This window comes from Cibotium barometz, chromosome 51 (assembly GCF_041138505.1).
Source record: "Cibotium barometz isolate CiBa-2024 chromosome 51, ASM4113850v1, whole genome shotgun sequence".
NCBI classification, from domain to species: domain Eukaryota; kingdom Viridiplantae; phylum Streptophyta; class Polypodiopsida; order Cyatheales; family Cibotiaceae; genus Cibotium; species Cibotium barometz.
Window position 1 is genome coordinate 90,001 of NC_141096.1, and position 22,412 is coordinate 112,412.

Below are 22,412 nucleotides of genomic sequence, written 5' to 3' on the forward strand. Positions count from 1 at the left end.
AAGATACAAATAATGATGATGACGAGAGTCAAGCAGTGCTCAAGCTAATAAAATATATGTTATGCTATTGGTTTTTTGGAGACTACTCACTCTACACGCTGAAATAGCAGCATTATCATTCCGGAAAGAATGCTTTGCAAGAAGATATTTATCTGTCAATCATTGAAGCTTCAAATACTAAGAGCAAGCAATGTAGCTGATAGTTCATACAGAACAACTGTTGATCTATGGTGTATTGTGAGTGCTCTTTCAGCCTTTTGCTGAAAAGTCTAACATGGCAAAAATGGGCACTTGAGGGAGAATTGCCAAAGCTTTAAAAATGTCAAGGTGTGAACATTGAACCCATGAGAAGTTTGAATGCAGATCTTGAGAAGAATAACATACACATGAGGATCACCCTAGGCTGACCTTAAAGTGGGTACCTTGAGATACATAGTGTTGAGATAGGAGATCACACATGAGAATTATCCTTGAGGATCCTTAAAGAATGTCAAGGAACTGCTGTTCTACTGCAAACCCTAAAAAGAGTTTTTGATCATTGGCAAGGGCAGCCCCCCCTTTGTGCTAGTATGGGCACCCTAGGGCCAACATGACATGTTTGAGGGGCTATTTCCACTTGCCATTGATAGTAAAGAGGTTCAGCCCGCAGTGCAACAAAATTTGCAGCCAAATAGACATCATGTGGATGCTGAAATTCAGCATAATGAACAACCTGTTATGCATGATGATGTAGAAGAGGTCATGAGAGAAGAGCGGACAGCCCTTTAGGAGCTAGAACAGTGCCTAGATGGCTGGTTTGAACATTACAAGAGAGAAAAGTCTCAGCTCCTCTCAATAGTAAGACACGGGCTGGTTCTAGGAATGAACCACATCATGCAGATGCCGCTTGGTTGAATAGCCTATGTGATGTTAATGAGTCAGGCTCATTCAAAGAAGCTCAGCATTGGATGGCATCAATGCAGGATGAGATGCGTTCCATATATAAACATGGCACTTGGGATATGGTGGATTTGCACTTGGCAAGAAGGCAATCGGTACTAAGTGGGTGTACAAGAAAATCTGATGGTACCGTTGAGAGGTACAAGGAAAGGCTTGTGGCCACATGATATGCTCAGCAAAAGGGCATAGACTATGATGAGACCTTTGCACTTACTTCCAGAATGACCACCATCGGTGGAAAGTACATCTAGTGGACATTAAGACTGGGGATTTTTATGAAGAGGTGCATGTATCACAGCCCATTTGTTTTGAGGCAAAGGGTCAAGAAGGAAAGGTATGTAGATTGAAAAAGACGTTGTATGGACTTAAGTAAGCTCCCAGAGCTTGGTATGAGAAGATACATGCTTATTTGACTTGCCAAGGCTTCCAAAACAGTCCGACTGAGAGTACGTCAAGGTGGACGAGGAGGATTTGATCGAGGTCATCCTCTATGTGGATGACATGATACTCATTGGGACAAACGAGGATAAAAACACAACATTCAATGCTGACTTGGACGCCTCATTTGAGACGCCAGATCCTGGCCTATTGCACTTTTATTTGGGCATACAATTTATGCAGACATATGAGGGCATTCTGCTACTTCAGTCCAACGACTCTAAGGGGTTGTTGGAAGGGTTTAAATTTCTGGTTTGCAGCCTCTTTCTACTCCAATAGAACCCCAATTTAGGCTGAGCATGTATGATGCAAGAGAGCCTTTTGGTAGCACTTACTACAGCCATGGGCTGTGGGCTGAGGATGTGGGCTGCCTCATATATTTGTGGAATACGAGGCCAAACATACAGTATGGGGTGTCTCAGTTGAGTAAGTTCCTGCACAGCCTAGGCTCAAAGCATTGGCAAGCTGTGAAGAGTGCACCTAGAATCTTGGCTTGTTTTATCCGCCCGGGGGGGGGGGGGGGGGGGGGGGGTTGCTTGTCAGTTACTTGCTTACAATGATTCAGATTGGGATGGCGACTAACACTAGAGCGGGAATTGTTTTTTTTCTCGGCAGCTTATGCATATCTTGGCTGTGAAAAAGCAACTAATCATCTTGTGAAGCTGACTACAAGGCAGCTTTCACTACTACAGAAAGAAGAATCTCTTGTCAGTTTCAGCGTTTGTTGGGTCCGGCCTAGCTGTACGCTTTGTTCATGACAGATGCAATGTACAGATGCAATGTATATGATTGCAATGATGGAGATAACATAGTTGCAATCGGCACATTTTGTCGTTCTTGATGTTTATGAGAGAGTTGTGCATGATGCACTTACAGTGCTTGCCATATTATGTATGACCGATGCCGAGCTATGGCATGCTCGATTTTCTGCTTGCTTTGGGCATGGAGAACGAAATAAGGACAAGAGGAAGAAACATGAGGCCCTGTTCACATCAATGCAAAGTGACCTCCTCTTCTAGATCATGTCTTGGGCCTGACCCTAAACTCATAATACCCAACCATTCATGAATGTTGTAAATCAGCCATTGGAGCCTCTAGCCCAAACTTCTCCTAATTAGCCTTGAGCCTAAATTGCCATCCTAAACCTTTCATGGTCATGGCAAGTGATCATTGCAAGAAGATTCTCATCTAGCATGGGAATTAGTCAAGCATAAGCTCTTGGAGGGTCATCATAAATTATCAACATCGTTGTATTGGATTATGTGTTTGAAGGGGGATGTTGAAATGCACCAACCACATCCTTGTAGGATGGGGCCAATGGATGAAGGACATGTGAAAGGGATCAAATCACAAAGCTAGTGTGTGAAGCTTCTACTAGCCACTAGTTTTATCAAACCAGTTGTTTTGCCAAACCACCTATCTACAAACCACCTTTTGTAAAGCCTATAAAAGGCTCGCCTCTAAATAATGGAAATCATGCTCTTTTGGTTCAACTTGAGTGTCTTGTCTTGCTACCTCACTTTTGGTTATTTTCATCTTTTGCACTCCACTATCAACATCATGTGTATTATTAGACAACACCCACCATAGGGTGAATGGAACACATACTTGTTAGGTTTAACCGCCAATCTTTTAATAGTACACAAGGTAGGAGCATCAACGACGAATGTAGAGGCAGTGCAAAAGCTGGCTTTGATACCATATAGGATTTTACGACAGCGGCACATCGCACACGTGGCCAACTTGAGGCCGGACCCCCCTCCCTCGTAATCCACCATAAGGTAGAGGGTTTAGGGGGCCTTCAGACCATTTAGCCCTATATACTAAGGCCATTTAGACCTTATTAGGATATATGGGATTTCCATTACATGTGGCAGTTGGGATAGAAACGACACCACCAGCACAGACTCCGATATGTCTCTTAGGTCTTTCGTGCGTTTCCCCACACTCTAAAATCTTCATACCAGGGAATGGGCGATTCAGCCCCTTCCGAGCTTTGCGCATTTCTTTGTCGGGCATGGTTGTATCTTGTACTCCTGTACGACCGGTACGATGGTTATTAGAAACCGATGGGTGTAGAAAACAACCTCTTGTCTTGTATGTCTTTTTTTTTTTCCATGAAAAGATCCTTCTATTAACTATAAAGAAAACCAGCCATGAGGCTTGCGTACAACACTGCTGTGAAGCAGTCAGCATATGCATGTCATCACAGAGGGAGGTCCCTCCGTGGCTGGCCGATCTCTCGGAGGGAGGCTACATGGGAGGGGGATAGCCACAATGGGAGCTTGTAGTGCCGGTTGTAGTGGCCACCCTCCTTGGAAAGACGGTAGAAAGCCGCTCTTCGCTCTTGCATGCGCTCTGACTCGCCTGCTAAGCGCTCCAAGTGACCGCGGAAAGTGTGGATGAGATCTACCCATACGGATGGTCACCGTTGGAGGCGTGATGAGGCCGTCGATGGCCTTGTTGCACCCGTCGTGCCATATGTGCTAGGTGGCCAGGCTGCTGATGATCTCCCAGCACTGGCTGGGGTGTGGCTCTACGGTCTAGGGTTGGATCGGGGCAGTTGCAACCATCGATGCTGTAATGCGAAGATGGGGGAGGCACAGAGGTAGGCCTCGTCCATCGTCCTCATACCAAAGGGCCTCTCCGCACTCTACAGCCCAAGTTATGGCACCCCGTACTCAAATCGGAAATGAAGAGGCAAAGATTGAGTTGCCACACCTGCCGGGCCTTGGGACAATCCCAAAGGCAAGGTCTTTGGCTCTCCTCTGGGTTGTGACATCGACAACACCTCGCTAGTCGGCCAACCACCGCAAGCTAGGAGCCCATAGCCAAACTCCGATAAGCCACCAGCCCCACAAGAAATATGAGACCTTACGGGGTCGAAAGCTACTCCACAGGGGCTGCTAGAAGATGTCCAGGAAAGGGGTCCTAACCCTATGTGTCTGCCAGTGCTACTGGGCGGTCTAAGTCGCGTGGGTGCTGTGCACAACAGGAGCGGGCGACCTAGCTGAACTGCGTACTCATAGAAAGGGGTGTCTATCTCTGGCTCGAGGAGCTAAGAATCCGGCCACCGCCACCGCCACCGCCACCGCCACCGCCGGGGTCCCATTGTTAGATTTATTGGCATCTCATGTTTTAAGCGGGAGTTCAGCTATTTATTTGCAAGGCCCTTTTATTACATTTGTGCGAGTCGTGGGTTAGTGTTGACCTACTTTTCACATTCTTTCCTATTTAAAGGCCTCCCCGCATGAATTGTCAAACACACATTCACTCTTGTGATCTACACCATCTGCTGGCAACTCCATCGCCATTGTAACACTTTGCTATTAATGAAAGGCTGCCTTGCCTATATCTCTGTCTCTCTCTTACTCTCTCGTCTTGCTTTCACTTATGTGCAATTCTATCATGGTATCATACATCAAGATCTTGGCTCTCCATTGCTAGGCGACCCTCCCTCTTGGCTGCGTTTTCTGGAGCCCCTCAAGATCAGTTTTTTTTTTGTTTTTTTGTTTTTTTGTTTTTTGTTTTTTGTTTTTTGCAACTGGCTTTAGGCCCAAGATCCTCCTGTAGTTATCGTTTTCCACTGCCCATAGGTGCTCTTATTATCTGCCCCTAGGCAATGCCGCCGAGGGAGCACCTTGTGGGGGTTCGAACCCAGGACCTCCTGGTCCTAGGCAAACACCTTTTCCACTTGAGCTATCACCTCATTGGCAGATCTGCGTTTCTGGAGTTTGAAGAAGTGGATGCGTTTTCTCTTGGTGGCTGCATTTTCAGTTTTGGAAGAGCTTCTTCATCAGCGTTTTTGCTCGTGGGCTGCCCTTGCTGCTTTGCTTCGTGCTAAGCGACTAGGAAGAAGCTTCAAAGGGCTCCGTTTTGCTGCTGTAAATGAAACCGATCCCGTCAAGTGGGAAAGACTCCGCTGGACACCCACACGCTTAATAGCACAACTTTAAAACCACAAATTTGAAATGGACAACTTTAAAACAACTTGAATTTAAATGAACAGAAATGGAAAGATGGACACCAGCACTGGGGCCGGAACGGGCCGACCCCCCCCTCAATATATGATATATTTATTGGGAGTATTTAATGAATACAATGCTCCATGGGTTCCAAGAACCAGATAATGTCCATGTACATATGAAAACAGTACCAAACAAATAGCTCGAATTTCGATGTAGAAGCTCGAAGCAGATCGACCAATGGTGTGGTCCAATCGCTACGGTCCTGTGCTTTCACTGGACTCCGCGGAGAGCGCCACACTGGTGTTCCGAGACCACGCACAGACAGGCGCTCTCGTACTAACGCCTGGCTCTCCCGATCTCAGCACCTTTGGACCGAGGTTCGCCCATATAGCTTGGACAACCCGGCACCGAACGGGTGTAGGCCGAGCGGGACGAATCTTTTACCAGTTTTAAACATATAATACTTTACTCAAATCTGAAAATCACTTACTTGTAGATGGTTGATAGAAAACCCATACTCGAAGTATGAAGGAGATGAAACCATCCTTGATGAAGAAGCAGTTGCCTCGTGGTGAACCACCAAGACAAGCATCACCTCGAAAGACCACAGCCGCCTGAGAGGATGAGAGAAAACAACCACTAGGAAGCACCTTGTTGCAAAGAGCCAGCTGACTGTAGGAAGAGAAACGTAGCCCTCAAAAGGTGGCAGCTGTTGTGCAGGGTAAGCAGCCGCCTATTGGAGAGGAAGGAGGGAGTCGTGTGCAGCACAGCCGCCTGTAGACAATTTGGCGCAGGCAGCAGCAGCATAAGCACCCCCCTGCAGAATTCAACGCAGCCACCCACAGCAATGTTTAGTCGCCTGTAGAGGGGCAGTAGGCGTAGCAGCAACAGGGTCAGCCGCCTGTAGAGAGTCCACGCCTCAGAGCAGCCACAGCAGTGATATTCAGCCTGTAGGAGATGACTACGTGGAGTAAGCAGCCAGCCTGTAGGAGATGACTACGTGGAGTAAGCAGCCATCAGCAACCATACTCAGCCAACTCTGTGTAGAGGTATGCGCAGCCAGCAACAAGGGATTCTGATGCAATCGCCTTCATGAAGAGTATGCGCCAAAGGAAGATATGGTCGCCGGTTGATGATTTCCACGCCAGCGGCCAGATGATAGTTTTTTTTTTGATGGAGAGCCATATTAAATAAAAAAATGAAGTGAAGATAACCTTAGAGATTCTACGCATGCATGTGGGGGTCTAGTGGGGGTAGGTGACCATGCCCACCCCCACACTCACTTAAAAGTGAGGCTCCCCACCTTGGCCCCAAAGTGGGTGCCCAAAGGGGGTGCCCACTTTTAAATAAGTGTGGACCCCTAACCTTATAAATCAAAGGGTTAGAATTTATAACATTAAAACAACATGTACCATATACTTACCACCTGTTCACATGCACTGAAACTCGTCAGAATACAGAGCACACTTCACGACTCACTGGCAGGCGTCCCCGCTCAGTAAGTAACACGTCAGGCAGGCAAACACACGAATACATGTCATGCGAAAACAGTTTCAAACATGCAAAATATGTGTGCATGTGCAAAAAGTAACATGGACATATCTCCCGTTCATGGAACATGTACAAAATATCTGTCGGCACAAAACGGGCTCGACATAAAACATAAAAATCCTGGTCTTCCTATGGAGTGACAGTCCCATAGGTAAGACGCAGTTCCAGGCACGAGTTTCCCTAGGTGTGACAGTCCCATAGGTAAAACACGGCACGAATACTGGCTCTTCCATGGCGTGACAGTCCCATGGATCGAACACAGTCCAGGTCATACACGGGTGGCACTGATCTGGCTCCCGTCCATACGACACCATCCTGCTAACACACGGGTGGCACCAGTCTGGCTCCCGTCCATGTCAGCAAAATACTGGCCTCTTCACATGAGACACCGGCCTGGCCTCAAGTGAACGAGACGCAAAAATGTGGGAATGGACCAAATGGTCGGCCAATTGGTGCCATCCCCCCGGGCTTCTAAAGAGTTGACCTCAACTTAAAAGCCTCAAGATATGCCTGCAACAATTGTGGATAATCTGCAAAATAATCTTCATTTACCCATTTGGCATCAATAGGCAAATAATTCTTAAACTTCACAAGGTATCTCCTGGAAAGCTTTCCTGCAGGTAGCTTTCTCTCCTTGTGAAAAACAATCTGTTCTGGCTGGAGGATCTCCTCAAGCTCTTCAATTTCTGGCGGATCTTCTGTGACAGGCTCATCAGGATCTGGCCCCACATATTTCCGAAATAGACTCACATGAAAAGCATTGTGAATCTTCCAATGACTAGGTAAAGCAAGCCTGTAGGACACTTCATTGATCTTGTGAATCACCTTGAAGGGTCCATAATAGCGAGGAGAAAGCTTAGGATATGATCCTTCTCGTCCTGGCCTCTTCCGAAGCCTAGCCTTCTCAAATTTCAGCAATACCCAATCACCTTCTTTGACTTCCATGTCCCTTCTATGTTGGGGTAAAGGCGTTATGCCCACCCTTATATAGTGTGTACAAGCCCATAAGTTATAGTACATAGTACACTTAGTACTTTTAATGTACTAAGTGCACTATGTGTACTAGTGCAATATACATGTGTGATAGGGGAGTCACACACTCATGCTTTTCATGAGTTGACTTATCCCCACAACTCTCTCTCTCTCTCTCCCTTGCTTCTCTGTGTATGTCTCCCATGAATGAACTCTAACCAAACCCTAACAGCAGGTTTCTCCCCATCAACTGGTATCAGAGCCTACACTTCCAACTGGTGGTGTCGAATTTGCTGTAGAGGAGAAGAAGGTTCAAGCGTTGATTTTTTCTCTCTGTGTGTGAGTGTTGAACGTAGGAAAGCGTAGCTCTCTGCAACTTTCGCAGGCTGCAGCTGAAGACAGTCGACCAAGTGTTGACGTGGCAGAGCTACACGTAGCACACTACAAGCGGGCATCACACCACAGGCGGGCGTCAACGATAGGCGGATACACGCAGGCGAACAGGTGCGCAAGCGTGTAGCGCTGGGCGTCGACTGGTGCTAAGCGAAGGCAGCGCCTGGCCATTAGCGAAGGTTGGACGACACCGGCTACCTTCGCTAGTCGAAGCGTGTAATCTTGAAGTGCGAATCCAAGGGGGCATCGGCGTAGTCCTGGATTCGACGTTGGGAAGCGTGTAGCACTACACGACGCTGGCGACTAGGCGAAGTTGGTGGCGGGCGTCCCTCGAATACTAGGCAGCTGAGCGTGGAGTTCCAGCGCACAGCAGGCGTCTGGGCGTTCTACATCCTCCTGCTCTTCTTCGCGTGGCTCATCGCTCTCACTCTTTTCGCTTGCAGCGCCGGCTCCGCCTGGTCCATCGTCCATTGGCCTGCCTGCATCAATACAGCAATACAGCAGCATATTCATCACGCCCCCCCTCCTGCAACAGAAATCAACCTGCAAACCTCAAATTCAGCCCGAAAATCAGAAAAGCAGAGGTATTTTGCTTCAATTTTGGGAATTTCTCATCAATTCAATTAATTGAGCAGGTACAGGTGCATAATTGCTCAATTTTTGAGCAAAATTGGCAAAATTGGGTGACATTGGTCACATCCCACGTCAATTGGCAGGAAATCGGTGACATTGGTCACATTTGCAGTCAATTGGCAGTAAATTGGGCATTGAAATTTGGGGTTTTTGATGTAATTGTGCAATTAAGCACTCATACATGCTGTATGATGTGAAAAATCGCACATTTGGGCAAAATTGCAGCAAATCGCAGTGCAAATCAAGGGGCTTTTGTGCCGATTTGGTTGATTTGCATGCAGGCAATCGCATTTGATGCTGTGGATAATGTGCTGATGCCTTACAAGCACTCAATGTGCCTGTAAATCAAGGGGCTTTCATGTATTGGATGTATATGTGGCCAGGGGGAAGCATCGTGAACACTCTGGATGCCTTCATGTGCGCCAATGTACCATGCATGATCAGAAATTGATCTCAAATCAAGGGGCTTTTCAAGTTTGTATGCTTGTTGAGCTTGGCAAAGCAGCAGGCAAGACATTTAGGCCTTGAATCCTCAAAAATCAGCTTGCAGTCAAGGGGCTTTTGCCCAATTTCTGTTCGGAACTGTTGTATGCAGTGTTCGTGACTGTAAAAGTCTGATTTTCACTCATTTGGACAGCCAGGAGAGCATTTATTGCTACTGTACCTGCTGGTACAGATTTGGCACAGCTTTGTGCATGTTTTGGCATGGCTGTACACTGTTTTGAGTGATCAAAAGGTTCAAATTCAGCTGCTGAACTTGCCGGTACAGGTTTGGTACATCATTTGTGAGCAATTGGTACTGTTGTACAGTACTTTGGAAGGGCAAAAGAGCACATTTAAGGTGCTGTCCAAAATCTGCAGCAACCAGATTTTGGTGTTTTCATCACATAAAGTGGGAGAAAAGTTGCATTCTTGCTTCCGCAGTGGGAGATAAAGCTTGGGAGAACATTTGTGAGCACTTTGTGTGCTTTGGGTGCAGTGTTTGCACATCTTGGGTGCAGTGTTTGCACATTTGCAGGGAGTCAGGCATTTACAGGTTGCATTTTGCTATGGCAACCACAGGTGAGAGCTCTTCATTGCTTCACATCAAGAAGCTTGAAGGCTCGCAGAATTATGATATTTGGCAAACCCAGTGCTACAATGTGTTGCTCCAGAAAAAGCAGCACAAGCCTATCAAAGAAAGGGGTGTGATGCCCGCTTCTCTTACTGCTGAAGAGTGGGAAGATATGGATGAGCTGGCAAGATCTACTATCATGTTGTCTGTGTCAGACTCATTACTTTTCAGCATTCGTGAAGAGAAGACAGCTTGGGGAATGTGGCAGAGATTGCAGGACTTGTATGCCCAACAAAGTGCCTCAAGCAAAGTGTATTGGTTGAAGAAACTCATAGGCCTTCAGATGAAGGAAGGGGCTTCTATGACAGCCCATCTAAATGAGTTTAATGGTATTGTCAGCCAGGTCATCAATCAAAAGTTGGCAATGGACGATGAGTTCAAAGCCACTTTTCTGTTATGCACTTTGCCAGAGAGTTGGGACACATTCAGGACAGCCACTAGCAATTCGCATGCTATGCTGTCATATGCAGATGTTGAGGGTGCTCTTCTTCAAGAAGAGATGAACAGGAAAAACAACTCTGTTGGAAAGTCCAATGCAATGAATGCACGTGGGAGATCCCAGCAAAGGGGAAAAAGCCAAGAAAGGGGAAGGAGCAAGTCTCGCTCCAAAAAGGATTTGGAATGCCATTATTGTGGCAAGAAGGGACACATTAAAAAGCAATGCTACAAATGGAAAAATGATCAAAAGGAAAAGGGAAAAGGCAAAGACAAAGAGAAAGATGAAGCCAAAGATGTAAAGCCAAAGGGCAAAAGTGGAGTCAAGATTGAAGAAATCAATGTGTCACATGCAGGTGGCAGTGAGGATGAGGTCCTCTTTACGTCTTCACTTGATGCCCATTCACTTCTTACAGGTGGTCATGGTATGCACTCATGGATCATTGATTCAGGTGCCTCCTTTCATGTCACAGGTTGCAGAGACTTGTTTGTCAGGTACACTGCTGGCAATGAAGGAGTGGTTTATTTGGGTGATAACCATGCATGCAAAATTCTTGGCAGAGGTGATGTGAGGCTTGTATTTTCAGATGGCTCACAGCTTATGCTCCATGATGTCAGGCATGTGCCTGAGATCAAGAAGAATCTGCTTTCTACTGGACAGCTTGATGATGCTGATTATGTTACCACATTTGGTAGTGGAAAGTGGAAGATTAGTAAGGGCTCACTGGTTGTTGCCAGAGGCTCTAAAGTGGACACTCTTTACTTTATGCATGCAGGTGTTTGTCACCATGCTAATGTAAATGCAACCGAGCTGCCGGAAATTTCTATGTGGCATAGCCGGTTGGGACACATGAGTGTCAAGGGAATGGAGCAATTGTCTCGTTTGGGTTACTTGCCTTCTCTAAAGTTTTCAAGTTTTCAGTTTTGTGAGCATTGTATATATGGTAGGCAACTACAGTGCCCCCACAAGAAAGCTCTTGGACAGAAAGATGCTCAGTTAGAGCTTGTGCATACAGATGTATGTGAGATGCCTCAGCTTTCTTTGGGAGGGGCAAAATATTTTGTGTCTTTTATTGATGATGCCACACGCAAGGTGTGGGTTTATCCTCTTCGTTTGAAGAGTGATACATTCTCAGTGTTTCAGAAGTTTGTTGCTCATGTTGAGAATCAAACTGGCAAAACACTGAAGGCTTTGCGTTCCGACAATGGTGGAGAGTATACGTCCAAACAGTTTCAGGACTTTTGTGATGCTAAAGGCATCAAGAGGGAGCTCTCTACTCCTTATGATCCTCCACAAAACGGGACAGCAGAGAGGATGAACAGGACCATACAGGAGAAGGTCCGTTCTATGTTGTCACATGCTGCATTACCTCATGGTTTTTGGGCTGAAGCTGTTATGACAGCCGTACACCTTATAAACAGGTCACCTAACACGAGGCTTGGTGGGAAAGTGCCAGAAGAAGTATGGACAGGGAAGCCTCCGTCATACAAGCACTTAAGAGTGTTTGGTTGCGTTGCGTACGTGCACATACGCAGGGAAATGCGCACCAAACTTGATCCTAAGTCTCACAAATGCATATTCCTAGGATATGGTGACAGAGGTGAAATGGGGTATAGACTTTGGGATCCCATGAATAGAAAGATCATACGCAGCAATGATGTCATTTTTGATGAAACATGCATGTATAAGGAGCCTGCAAGGCAACAGGAGCCTGGCAGAGTCATCTTTGATGATGATGGACATCATGGACAACAACAAAGGGCTGTAAATCAGCCATTACAGCAGGAAAACCAGCCCTTAAATGGTGCTGAAAATGGTCCAAATGGACAGCCAGATATGGCAGAAGATATCCCTATGGATATACCACAGTTAGAGGAGATACCGGGCATGATTTTTCAGCCTTATGGCATGGAACAGGAGCCACCAATGGGTGATATGCAGGCTGGACAGCAACCTGCAAATGATGATCATTGGGTACGGAGGTCCACTAGACCCTCCAGAGTCCCTGACAGGTTTGTTCCAGGGGTTGACTATTTGATGCTTACTGACTGTGGGGAGCCCTCATGTTATAAGGAGGCTTTACAGAGGGCAGACAAGGCTCTATGGGAGCGTGCCATGAAGTCAGAGATGGATTCTCTGCATAAAAATGAAACATGGAAGTTGGTGCATTTGCCTGCAGGCAAGAAGGTTTTGCCATGCAAATGGGTATACAGGCTCAAAGTTGCACCAGATGCAAAGCCAAGATACAAAGCCAGGTTAGTGGCTAAGGGCTTCAAGCAGGAATATGGTGTGGACTTTGATGAGATCTTCTCTCCAGTGGTCAAAATGACCACACTTAGAGCTGTGTTGGCTTTGGTTGCGCATGATAATCTGGACTTGATTCAGATGGATGTGAAGACTGCTTTTCTTCACGGTGATCTCCATGAGGAGATATATATGCAGCAGCCAGAGGGTTATGCAGTGAGTGGAAAGGAGAAGCTTGTATGCAAGCTGAAAAAGAGTCTTTATGGGCTCAAACAGGCACCACGAGAATGGTATCATAAATTTGATACATTCATGAAATCACAAAAATTCAGGAGAAGTGACATAGATCACTGCTTGTACACCAAGAAAGCTTTGGATGGCAGTCTATTGATTCTCATTTTGTATGTTGATGATATGTTGATTGCCGGGAAATCTCGTAAAGAGATGGATGCTTTGAAGCAGAGGCTGCATCAAACCTTTGATATGAAGGATTTGGGTGATGCTAATCACATCTTGGGTATGCGGATACTTCGGGACAGAAATCAGCATGTGTTGTATTTGTCTCAGAAGGAATACATTGGCAAAGTCTTGCAGAGGTTCAATATGGACGGGGGGAAGAAAGCTAGTACTCCTTTGCCTCCATATGTGAAACTCAGTGCTATGGACAGCCCACAGTCAGATAGAGACAGGGCTGATATGGCCAAAATTCCGTATGCTTCAGCTTGTGGCAGTCTCATGTATGCCATGGTTGCTACTAGGCCGGACATTGCATTTGCAGTGGGAGTGGTTTCTAGATACATGGCCAACCCTGGCAAGAAGCATTGGGAAGCAGTGAAAGGTGTCATGAGATACCTGAAGGGCACACAGGATTTGTGCATTTGCTTTGGCAAACAGGATGCATTAGTGCATGGTTACACGGATTCGGATTATGCCGGTCATCCAGATAACCGGAAGTCTACTACCGGTTATGTATTTACATTCACAGGAGGTGCTGTGTCATGGATATCCAGGATGCAGAAGTGCACAACCTTATCTACTACAGAGGCCGAGTATATTGCAGCCACAGAGGCTTGCAAGGAGGCATTATGGCTATCTCGGTTAGTGGTTGATCTGGGTTATACAGGGGATATACCATTGTTGCATTGTGACAGTCAGAGTGCCATCCAGTTGGCAAAGAACCCTGTCTTTCATGCAAAGACGAAGCATGTGGATGTGAAGTATCACTTCATCAGAGAGGTGATAGAGAACAAGCAAATTCAGCTTGTTAAGATTCATACGGATGACAACCCGGCTGATCTGTTGACGAAGAGTTTGCCTCCGGAGCGGTTTGCTCATTGCAGACACTTGATGGGCATTGGATGAGGCCAGTTTCAGCCTTGATATGGCCTTGTATATTATCATGTACATGCTGATTTTTTTTCTTTTCCTTTACTTAAGGGCACTTTGCCTTTAAGTGGGAGGTTGTTGGGGTAAAGGCGTTATGCCCACCCTTATATAGTGTGTACAAGCCCATAAGTTATAGTACATAGTACACTTAGTACTTTTAATGTACTAAGTGCACTATGTGTACTAGTGCAATATACATGTGTGATAGGGGAGTCACACACTCATGCTTTTCATGAGTTGACTTATCCCCACAACTCTCTCTCTCTCTCTCCCTTGCTTCTCTGTGTATGTCTCCCATGAATGAACTCTAACCTAACCCTAATTCAGGTTCCTTCTCCCATTATTCTATGCTTGTCAGCAGCCTTTTTATGCTTATCCTGAGATCTTGCAATGGCTGTCCGCACCTGACCAAAGGCAACATCCAAGTCACGAACATATTCATCAGCTGCAAAAATCTCATCCTTGGTACGAAGGATGGGTGGCAAGACCACTCTGCCATAAATAATCTCAAACGGAGCCTTGCCCGTGGAAGCATGGATTGTATTGTTGTAGGCAAACTCAACAAGTGGAAGATACTTCTCCCATGCACTCTTTTGATCTGCCACATAACACTTCAATAAATCCAACACAGCTGAATTTGCAGCTTCACTTTGGCCATCCGTTTGGGGATGATAAGCTGATGAAAACTCAAGCTTAGTACCCATATTATCAAACAAAGCCCTCCAAAATAGGCTTGTAGTCCTGGGATCTCTATCCCCAACAATGGATTTAGGCATACCATGATGCTTAAAAATATTAGCAAGAAAAAGCTTTACCATATGATCAGCTTTAATGGTTTTCTTGACGGGCAAGAAGTGAGCTTGCTTGCTAAACCTGTCCACAATAGTCCAAATAGCATCATTCCCATGCTGGGATCTAGGCAAATCCATAATAAAATCCATCGTGATACTTTCCCAAGGTTGCGAGGGAATAGGCAATGGCTGAAGTAAACCTGGAGGCTTTTGCCTATCAAATTTCACCTTTTCGCAAGTGATACATGCACGCACATAAGCCTCAATGTCTTTACGCATGCTTGGCCAATAGAAATACCTCTCAATCATGCGAGTAGTAGGCATAATACCTCGATGACCAGCATAGGGTGGAGCGTGACATTCGTCCATAACCTTTGGACGCAAATCCTTCACCACACATAGGCAATTATCCTTCATGAGATAACCCTCATTGATAACATAAGAGGCATGTGAGTGACCAGCCATCAAATCAGTCCATATATGGCAAAAATCAGCATCCAAATGATACAAATCTCTCATAGCAGATAGATCTCCATGAGAGGCCACTGAGACTGCAGCAACATAAGGCCTCCTAGATAGTGCATCGGCCACCAGATTTTTCTTTCCTGGAGTATGCACAATCTGAAAATGAAACATGGAAAGAAAATTCGCCATTCTCATTTGCTTCTCTGAAAGCTTGGTTTGAGATAGAAAGTATCTCAAGCTTTGATGATCTGTCTTGACCACAAATTCAGCCCCAAGAAGGTAGTGTTTCCAAATCTTTAAGGCATGAATTACAGCCAAGAGCTCTTTCTCATAGATATCCATATGAAGCTCAGCATCATGCAAACGACGGCTCTCGTATGCAACTGCATGCCCTTCTTGATTTAGGACAGCTCCTATGCAATCACCACAAGCATCACATTCAACCACGAATGACTTGTGCAAGTCAGGAACAATCAATACTGGACCACATATGATCGCATGCTTGAGCTGCAAGAAAGCATCCTGTTCCTTTGAAGTCCATTTGAAAACAGTTTTCTTCTTTGTGAGATCATGTAGAGGAGTGGCAATCATAGCAAAATGCCTTATGAAACGCCTGTAATACGAACATAATCCCAGAAAACTACGTACTTGATGTACGTTTTGCAATTCGGGCCAATTCCGAATAGTCTCGATCTTTGCAGGATCCATTGTAACGCCATCCTTGGATACAATATGACCCAGATAATGAATCTCTGAAAGGAAGAACTCACTTTTCTTGGCATTGACGAAAAGTTTATGCTTCCGCAACTCTTCGAACACTGTGACCAAATGAGTTCTGTGTTCCTGCTCATTCTTGGAGAAAACCAAGATATCATCAAAGAAGACTCCTGTAAACTTACGATGGGATCGGAATATCCTATCCATCATACGATTAAAAGTAGCAGGAGCATTGGTGAGACCAAAAGGCATTACCAAGAATTCATATAATCCGAAGGCTGTCCTGAATGCAGTCTTATGGACATCTTGTGGCACCACGCGTATCTGGTGATAACCACTCTTCAAATCAAGTCTGCTAAAACAAGCTGAGCCATCAAGCTTATCCAAGATATCATCAATACGTGGAATAGGAAATCTGTTCTTGATGGTAAGCTTGTTCAAAGCTCTATAGTCTACACACATACAGAATGATCCGTCCTTCTTTTGAACAAGAAGCACAGGAGAGCAGTAAGGTGAGGAACTGGGCTGAACCAAACCTTTCTCTAAAAGCTCGTTTACCTGCTTCATAATTTCTTCTTGTTGTGCAGCACTCACTCGGTATGCGGGTTTGTTAGGTGGAGAACTACCTGGCACAAGATCTATGCGGTGATCTTCGGGCCTTTGGGGAGGTAATTCACCTGGCAACGAGTCAGCAAAACAGTCGTTGAATGCATTAAGAAAATTCAGCCTATCATTAGACATAGCATCCACATTTTGTTGATTTGGCACAAGACTATCACGCACAAAAACCAAGTACGCTGAAAGACTCTTTTTCATTGCTTTATTAATTTGGATGTGTGATACAACTGGGATGGAATCCCCTTCTTTGCCAGCATCAATAAAGTGCATGCGGCCTTTATGCATAAAAGAAATCATATTAGACTTATAGTCTTTGCGGGGCTCAAGCCTATGATGCCATGGCTTGCCCAACAATACATCACATCCATTCAGAGGAGCAACTAGGAAATGCTCATTATCAAGGTAGCCCTGTATATGAATACGCAACTTCCCAATCAAAGGAGTAACCTGCACCTCTTTGCCAATAAATGCAGCTTCAGCTTCAATCTGAGGTCCCATGTTTTCAACCTCAATTCCCAATGCAGCTGCCATTTGCATAGAGATGAAATTGTCAGTTGCACAGTCATCAAACATGAAGAGTGCGGGCTGATCCTTAACTTGCCCCCATGCCTTCCAAACCATTCTCTCTTTAGCATCATGACCTGTATTACCTTGCACATCAGGAACTGCATGAACATTTGCTTTGGTGTGCTTGTCCTCGTGCTTTGGTTTGCGATCTGGGCATTGCCGGAACATGTGGTCTTTGCTACCACAAGAAAAGCATTTTCCATCCTTAGCATATTGCTCTCTTTGCTCCGGGGTTAATCCAAATTTGTTCTTTCTTGGGCCCTGTTCTTTATTTTCAGCTTTCATAACATCAGGGTCTTGTTCAAGCATAACTGTCTTTCCTGGAGACAGTTGACCTTTGGATTCACTATCCATAACCCTTTCAAGGGGCTTGTGTCTACCTCGCAGGGCATCAGACCCACGAGAAGCACTAGATGGACCCCTCGAGTTTGGTACTTCCAAAGGGTTGCCTTGGCTGTCCATTGTGTTCAAAGTTTGCTAAAAGCGGGATGTCCAGTACACAGGTTCGTTTCCCCACTAGGAAGAGGGAAACAACCGTGCTCTGATACCAATGAAACCGATCCCGTCAAGTGGGAAAGACTCCGCTGGACACCCACACGCTTAATAGCACAACTTTAAAACCACAAATTTGAAATGGACAACTTTAAAACAACTTGAATTTAAATGAACAGAAATGGAAAGATGAACACCAGCACTGGGGCCGGAACGGGCCGACCCCCCCCTCAATATATGATATATTTATTGGGAGTATTTAATGAATACAATGCTCCATGGGTTCCAAGAACCAGATAATGTCCATGTACATATGAAAACAGTACCAAACAAATAGCTCGAATTTCGATGTAGAAGCTCGAAGCAGATCGACCAATGGTGTGGTCCAATCGCTACGGTCCTGTGCTTTCACTGGACTCCGCGGAGAGCGCCACACTGGTGTTCCGAGACCACGCACAGACAGGCGCTCTCGTACTAACGCCTGGCTCTCCCGATCTCAGCACCTTTGGACCGAGGTTCGCCCATATAGCTTGGACAACCCGGCACCGAACGGGTGTAGGCCGAGCGGGACGAATCTTTTACCAGTTTTAAACATATAATACTTTACTCAAATCTGAAAATCACTTACTTGTAGATGGTTGATAGAAAACCCATACTCGAAGTATGAAGGAGATGAAACCATCCTTGATGAAGAAGCAGTTGCCTCGTGGTGAACCACCAAGACAAGCATCACCTCGAAAGACCACAGCCGCCTGAGAGGATGAGAGAAAACAACCACTAGGAAGCACCTTGTTGCAAAGAGCCGGCTGACTGTAGGAAGAGAAACGTAGCCCTCAAAAGGTGGCAGCTGTTGTGCAGGGTAAGCAGCCGCCTATTGGAGAGGAAGGAGGGAGTCGTGTGCAGCACAGCCGCCTGTAGACAATTTGGCGCAGGCAGCAGCAGCATAAGCACCCCCCTGCAGAATTCAACGCAGCCACCCACAGCAATGTTTAGTCGCCTGTAGAGGGGCAGTAGGCGTAGCAGCAACAGGGTCAGCCGCCTGTAGAGAGTCCACGCCTCAGAGCAGCCACAGCAGTGATATTCAGCCTGTAGGAGATGACTACGTGGAGTAAGCAGCCAGCCTGTAGGAGATGACTACGTGGAGTAAGCAGCCATCAGCAACCATACTCAGCCAACTCTGTGTAGAGGTATGCGCAGCCAGCAACAAGGGATTCTGATGCAATCGCCTTCATGAAGAGTATGCGCCAAAGGAAGATATGGTCGCCGGTTGATGATTTCCACGCCAGCGGCCAGATGATAGTTTTTTTTTTGATGGAGAGCCATATTAAATAAAAAAATGAAGTGAAGATAACCTTAGAGATTCTACGCATGCATGTGGGGGTCTAGTGGGGGTAGGTGACCATGCCCACCCCCACACTCACTTAAAAGTGAGGCTCCCCACCTTGGCCCCAAAGTGGGTGCCCAAAGGGGGTGCCCACTTTTAAATAAGTGTGGACCCCTAACCTTATAAATCAAAGGGTTAGAATTTATAACATTAAAACAACATGTACCATATACTTACCACCTGTTCACATGCACTGAAACTCGTCAGAATACAGAGCACACTTCACGACTCACTGGCAGGCGTCCCCGCTCAGTAAGTAACACGTCAGGCAGGCAAACACACGAATACATGTCATGCGAAAACAGTTTCAAACATGCAAAATATGTGTGCATGTGCAAAAAGTAACATGGACATATCTCCCGTTCATGGAACATGTACAAAATATCTGTCGGCACAAAACTGGCTCGACATAAAACATAAAAATCCTGGTCTTCCTATGGAGTGACAGTCCCATAGGTAAGACGCAGTTCCAGGCACGAGTTTCCCTAGGTGTGACAGTCCCATAGGTAAAACACGGCACGAATACTGGCTCTTCCATGGCGTGACAGTCCCATGGATCGAACACAGTCCAGGTCATACACGGGTGGCACTGATCTGGCTCCCGTCCATACGACACCATCCTGCTAACACACGGGTGGCACCAGTCTGGCTCCCGTCCATGTCAGCAAAATACTGGCCTCTTCACATGAGACACCGGCCTGGCCTCAAGTGAACGAGACGCAAAAATGTGGGAATGGACCAAATGGTCGGCCAATTGGTGACAGTAAACCACGGTGAATGGGCTGTTTTTACAGTTTGGACAGCATTTTCGCGCGTGTGGAGGTGCCCAACAAGCAGCTCTTGCAGATCCTCTTCTTCCCTGGCTTCCTTCCCCCTCGGTTGGGTGTTTCCAGCGAGTTTTGTGGATTTGTTTGTTGCTGTCTAGCCACTCTCTATCTCTGTTTTTAGAGGGGCTTGAAAGGTCCTTGTGGTTGCTTCATTGGAGAGTACTCAAGAGTTCGATTTTGAGGGTTAAAGCTTGCTTGATTGCAAAGGCGTGCTTGCGGAGGTGTGACGGTACAAACTATGCTCATTGGAAGTTGAACAGCGGGTTTGGTTCATCCACAAGGGTCTTTGGGAAGTTGTTCAAGGCAGTGAGAAGAAGCCCGAACGACCCTTGAACACCCCGAGGCGTTGGACTCAGGACCAAGAGGATGAGTTCCTTGCAGAATGTAAAGATTGGGAGGCTCGTGATTCCAAGGCGCACTTGGCGCTTGTGCAGACCATCTCGAAGGAGGTCTCACCGGCCGTGCAAACCTTGACCAGTGCAACTGGAGTTTGGGACAAGTTGGTGGATCTCTATTGCTCAAAGGGGGGAATGTGGGGCACAATGAGAGGGGGGATGGCCATTTCACGAGCAAGCGAGAATGAGTGGAACAATAGAACGAGCAATTGTAAAAATTTCAATCGACAGTTCATTCTCTAAATTAAAAAAAAGGAGTGAGACGTGGGCTACCTCAGCTCCCAAAAAAAAAATTTAAAATTTAAAAGTTAATTAAAAAAAGTAAAATAAAAAATGTATATGTTTTAATATATATATATATATATATATATATATATATATATATATATATATATATATATATATATATATATATATATATATATATATGTTTTTAAAAAAATTGGGGGGCTGAGGTAGTCTGTGCCGGCGCGGGCTCCCCTCCCCCCCCCCCTCCAATTTTTTTTTAAATTTTAGGGTGGGAATTCTTGTTGTTGGGGGGGGGGGGGGGGGTGTGCGGGCTGAAGTACTCCGCGTTGGAGTACCTCAACCCCCACAGAAATAAAAAAGTCCCACCCTTTAAAAGAAAAAAGTTGGGGGGAGCCGCGCTGGCACAAACTACCCCTGGGGTACTCCGCGCGCCCACAGAAAAAAAGTTGAGGGGAGCCCGGGCTGGCACAAACTACCTCCGCCCCCCCACCCCCACACACACACACACACACACAATTCCGCTCCCGTCAAGAGCTAGACCTTTCCTTGCCCACACTTAAACTATTAATACACTTAAGCATAAATGACTGGCACAACACAAAGCATTTCCATTGACTCTGAAAGCATAAACTGTTGAACACTGCATTAGGGTTGGAATGAGCCAACCCCCCTTTTGGTTTATTGTATTTCCAATACAAGTTAGATACAGAACCACGGGCACCACGTGCCAGACTTTCCAATGAACAAGTGCATATGAAAGCAATAATACCAAACAAGTGTTGTTGTTGTAGACTTGAATATTGTCGATGCCGGGTTCCTTCGCTGTAGACCGATCCGGGCGCTCTAATCACCACAAGCAGGCCAAATGCTTTCTATCCTTCATTGGCCTCCGAGCAAAGCACGCGAGCGCCAAAACCAAGGCATAGAAAGTCCTATCTGACCATGCATTAGTGAATGAAGGAAGGTGTCCCAGTTTGTTCTTCACAGGGTACTTCTCTCTGTCTCTCTCTCTCTCTCTCTCCACAAGCTCTTCCCAACATGAGAGAGAGTTTTCAGTAGCGGATAGTGATTTCAACAGGTACTAAATCTCTGAATGAAGACCTTAGCAATGGGATTTCCCACTCAGCAAAACAGTACCTTCATCTAGGCGTAGGCTTCAACATGGCATATGCTGACTGAACCAAGCGGTGGCAGGCTGAGCATAACAGGCCGGGCTGAAGCAAAGCGGAGTCGGCCTGAGCATGACAGAGTGGTAGAGTACGATGGCTGGGCTGCTGGTTACATTGACTGGCTACAGAATTCAGTCACCAAGGCGGGCTGCAGAATTTAGTTGGTGGCTGCAGGGCATGAAGGTGGACTGCCAAAACTACTGGCGATGGCTGCTGCCCCTGGGGGAGATGGCGATGGCTGCCAACTGTTGGCGTGGGCTGTTCAGTCTTCAGGGTTGCAGCGATTGGCGGGCTGCAGCGTGGGGAGTGGGCAATGGCATGAGCCTTGGTGAGCGATGGCGTTCGCTGCAGCGTAGCGAGGGGGCGATCCCGTCATCCGTCAGCTGGTGCCGCTTGCTAGCGAGGGTGGCGGGGGCTGAGCCTTACACGGCTGCCACCTGGCCCTCATAGGTATGGGGGGGGTAAGGTTGCCAACCTTACCCCATGTGCTTTCCCAAAGGGGCTAGGGGCCCAAGTCGTGGAAAAAGGGAGAGGGGGTGGACATGAATAAGTTTGGTCCCCCCTCAATTATAAGATGACCGCCTCGTTTTTAAATGAGGTGTGAACCTGCAAATGAGTTGGAACAAATAAAAACTAAGTGTAAACTTCACAAAGTTTGAGGGCT

General features: G+C 46.3%; 1 protein-coding gene across 4 annotated transcripts in view; it reads right to left on the bottom strand.

Annotated features, from left to right (window-relative positions):
- The window catches only part of LOC147609162 (uncharacterized), a 35,735-nt gene that overhangs the window by 3,670 nt on the left and 9,653 nt on the right, over positions 1-22,412 (bottom strand). The window contains exon 2 of one of the 4 annotated variants that reach the window (XR_015264242.1): positions 20,931-22,354. The exons of 1 other annotated variant lie outside the window; for it this stretch is intronic. Coding sequence is in view for 2 of the 3 variants with exons in the window: in XM_086787704.1 (XP_086643830.1) it covers positions 21,427-21,515 (89 nt within the window). In the remaining variant the exon portion in view is untranslated. Of the gene's footprint in view, positions 1-20,930; positions 22,355-22,412 lie in introns of those variants that run through there. 2 more of the 4 variants (XM_086787704.1, XM_086787706.1) reach the window with 2 other exon arrangements.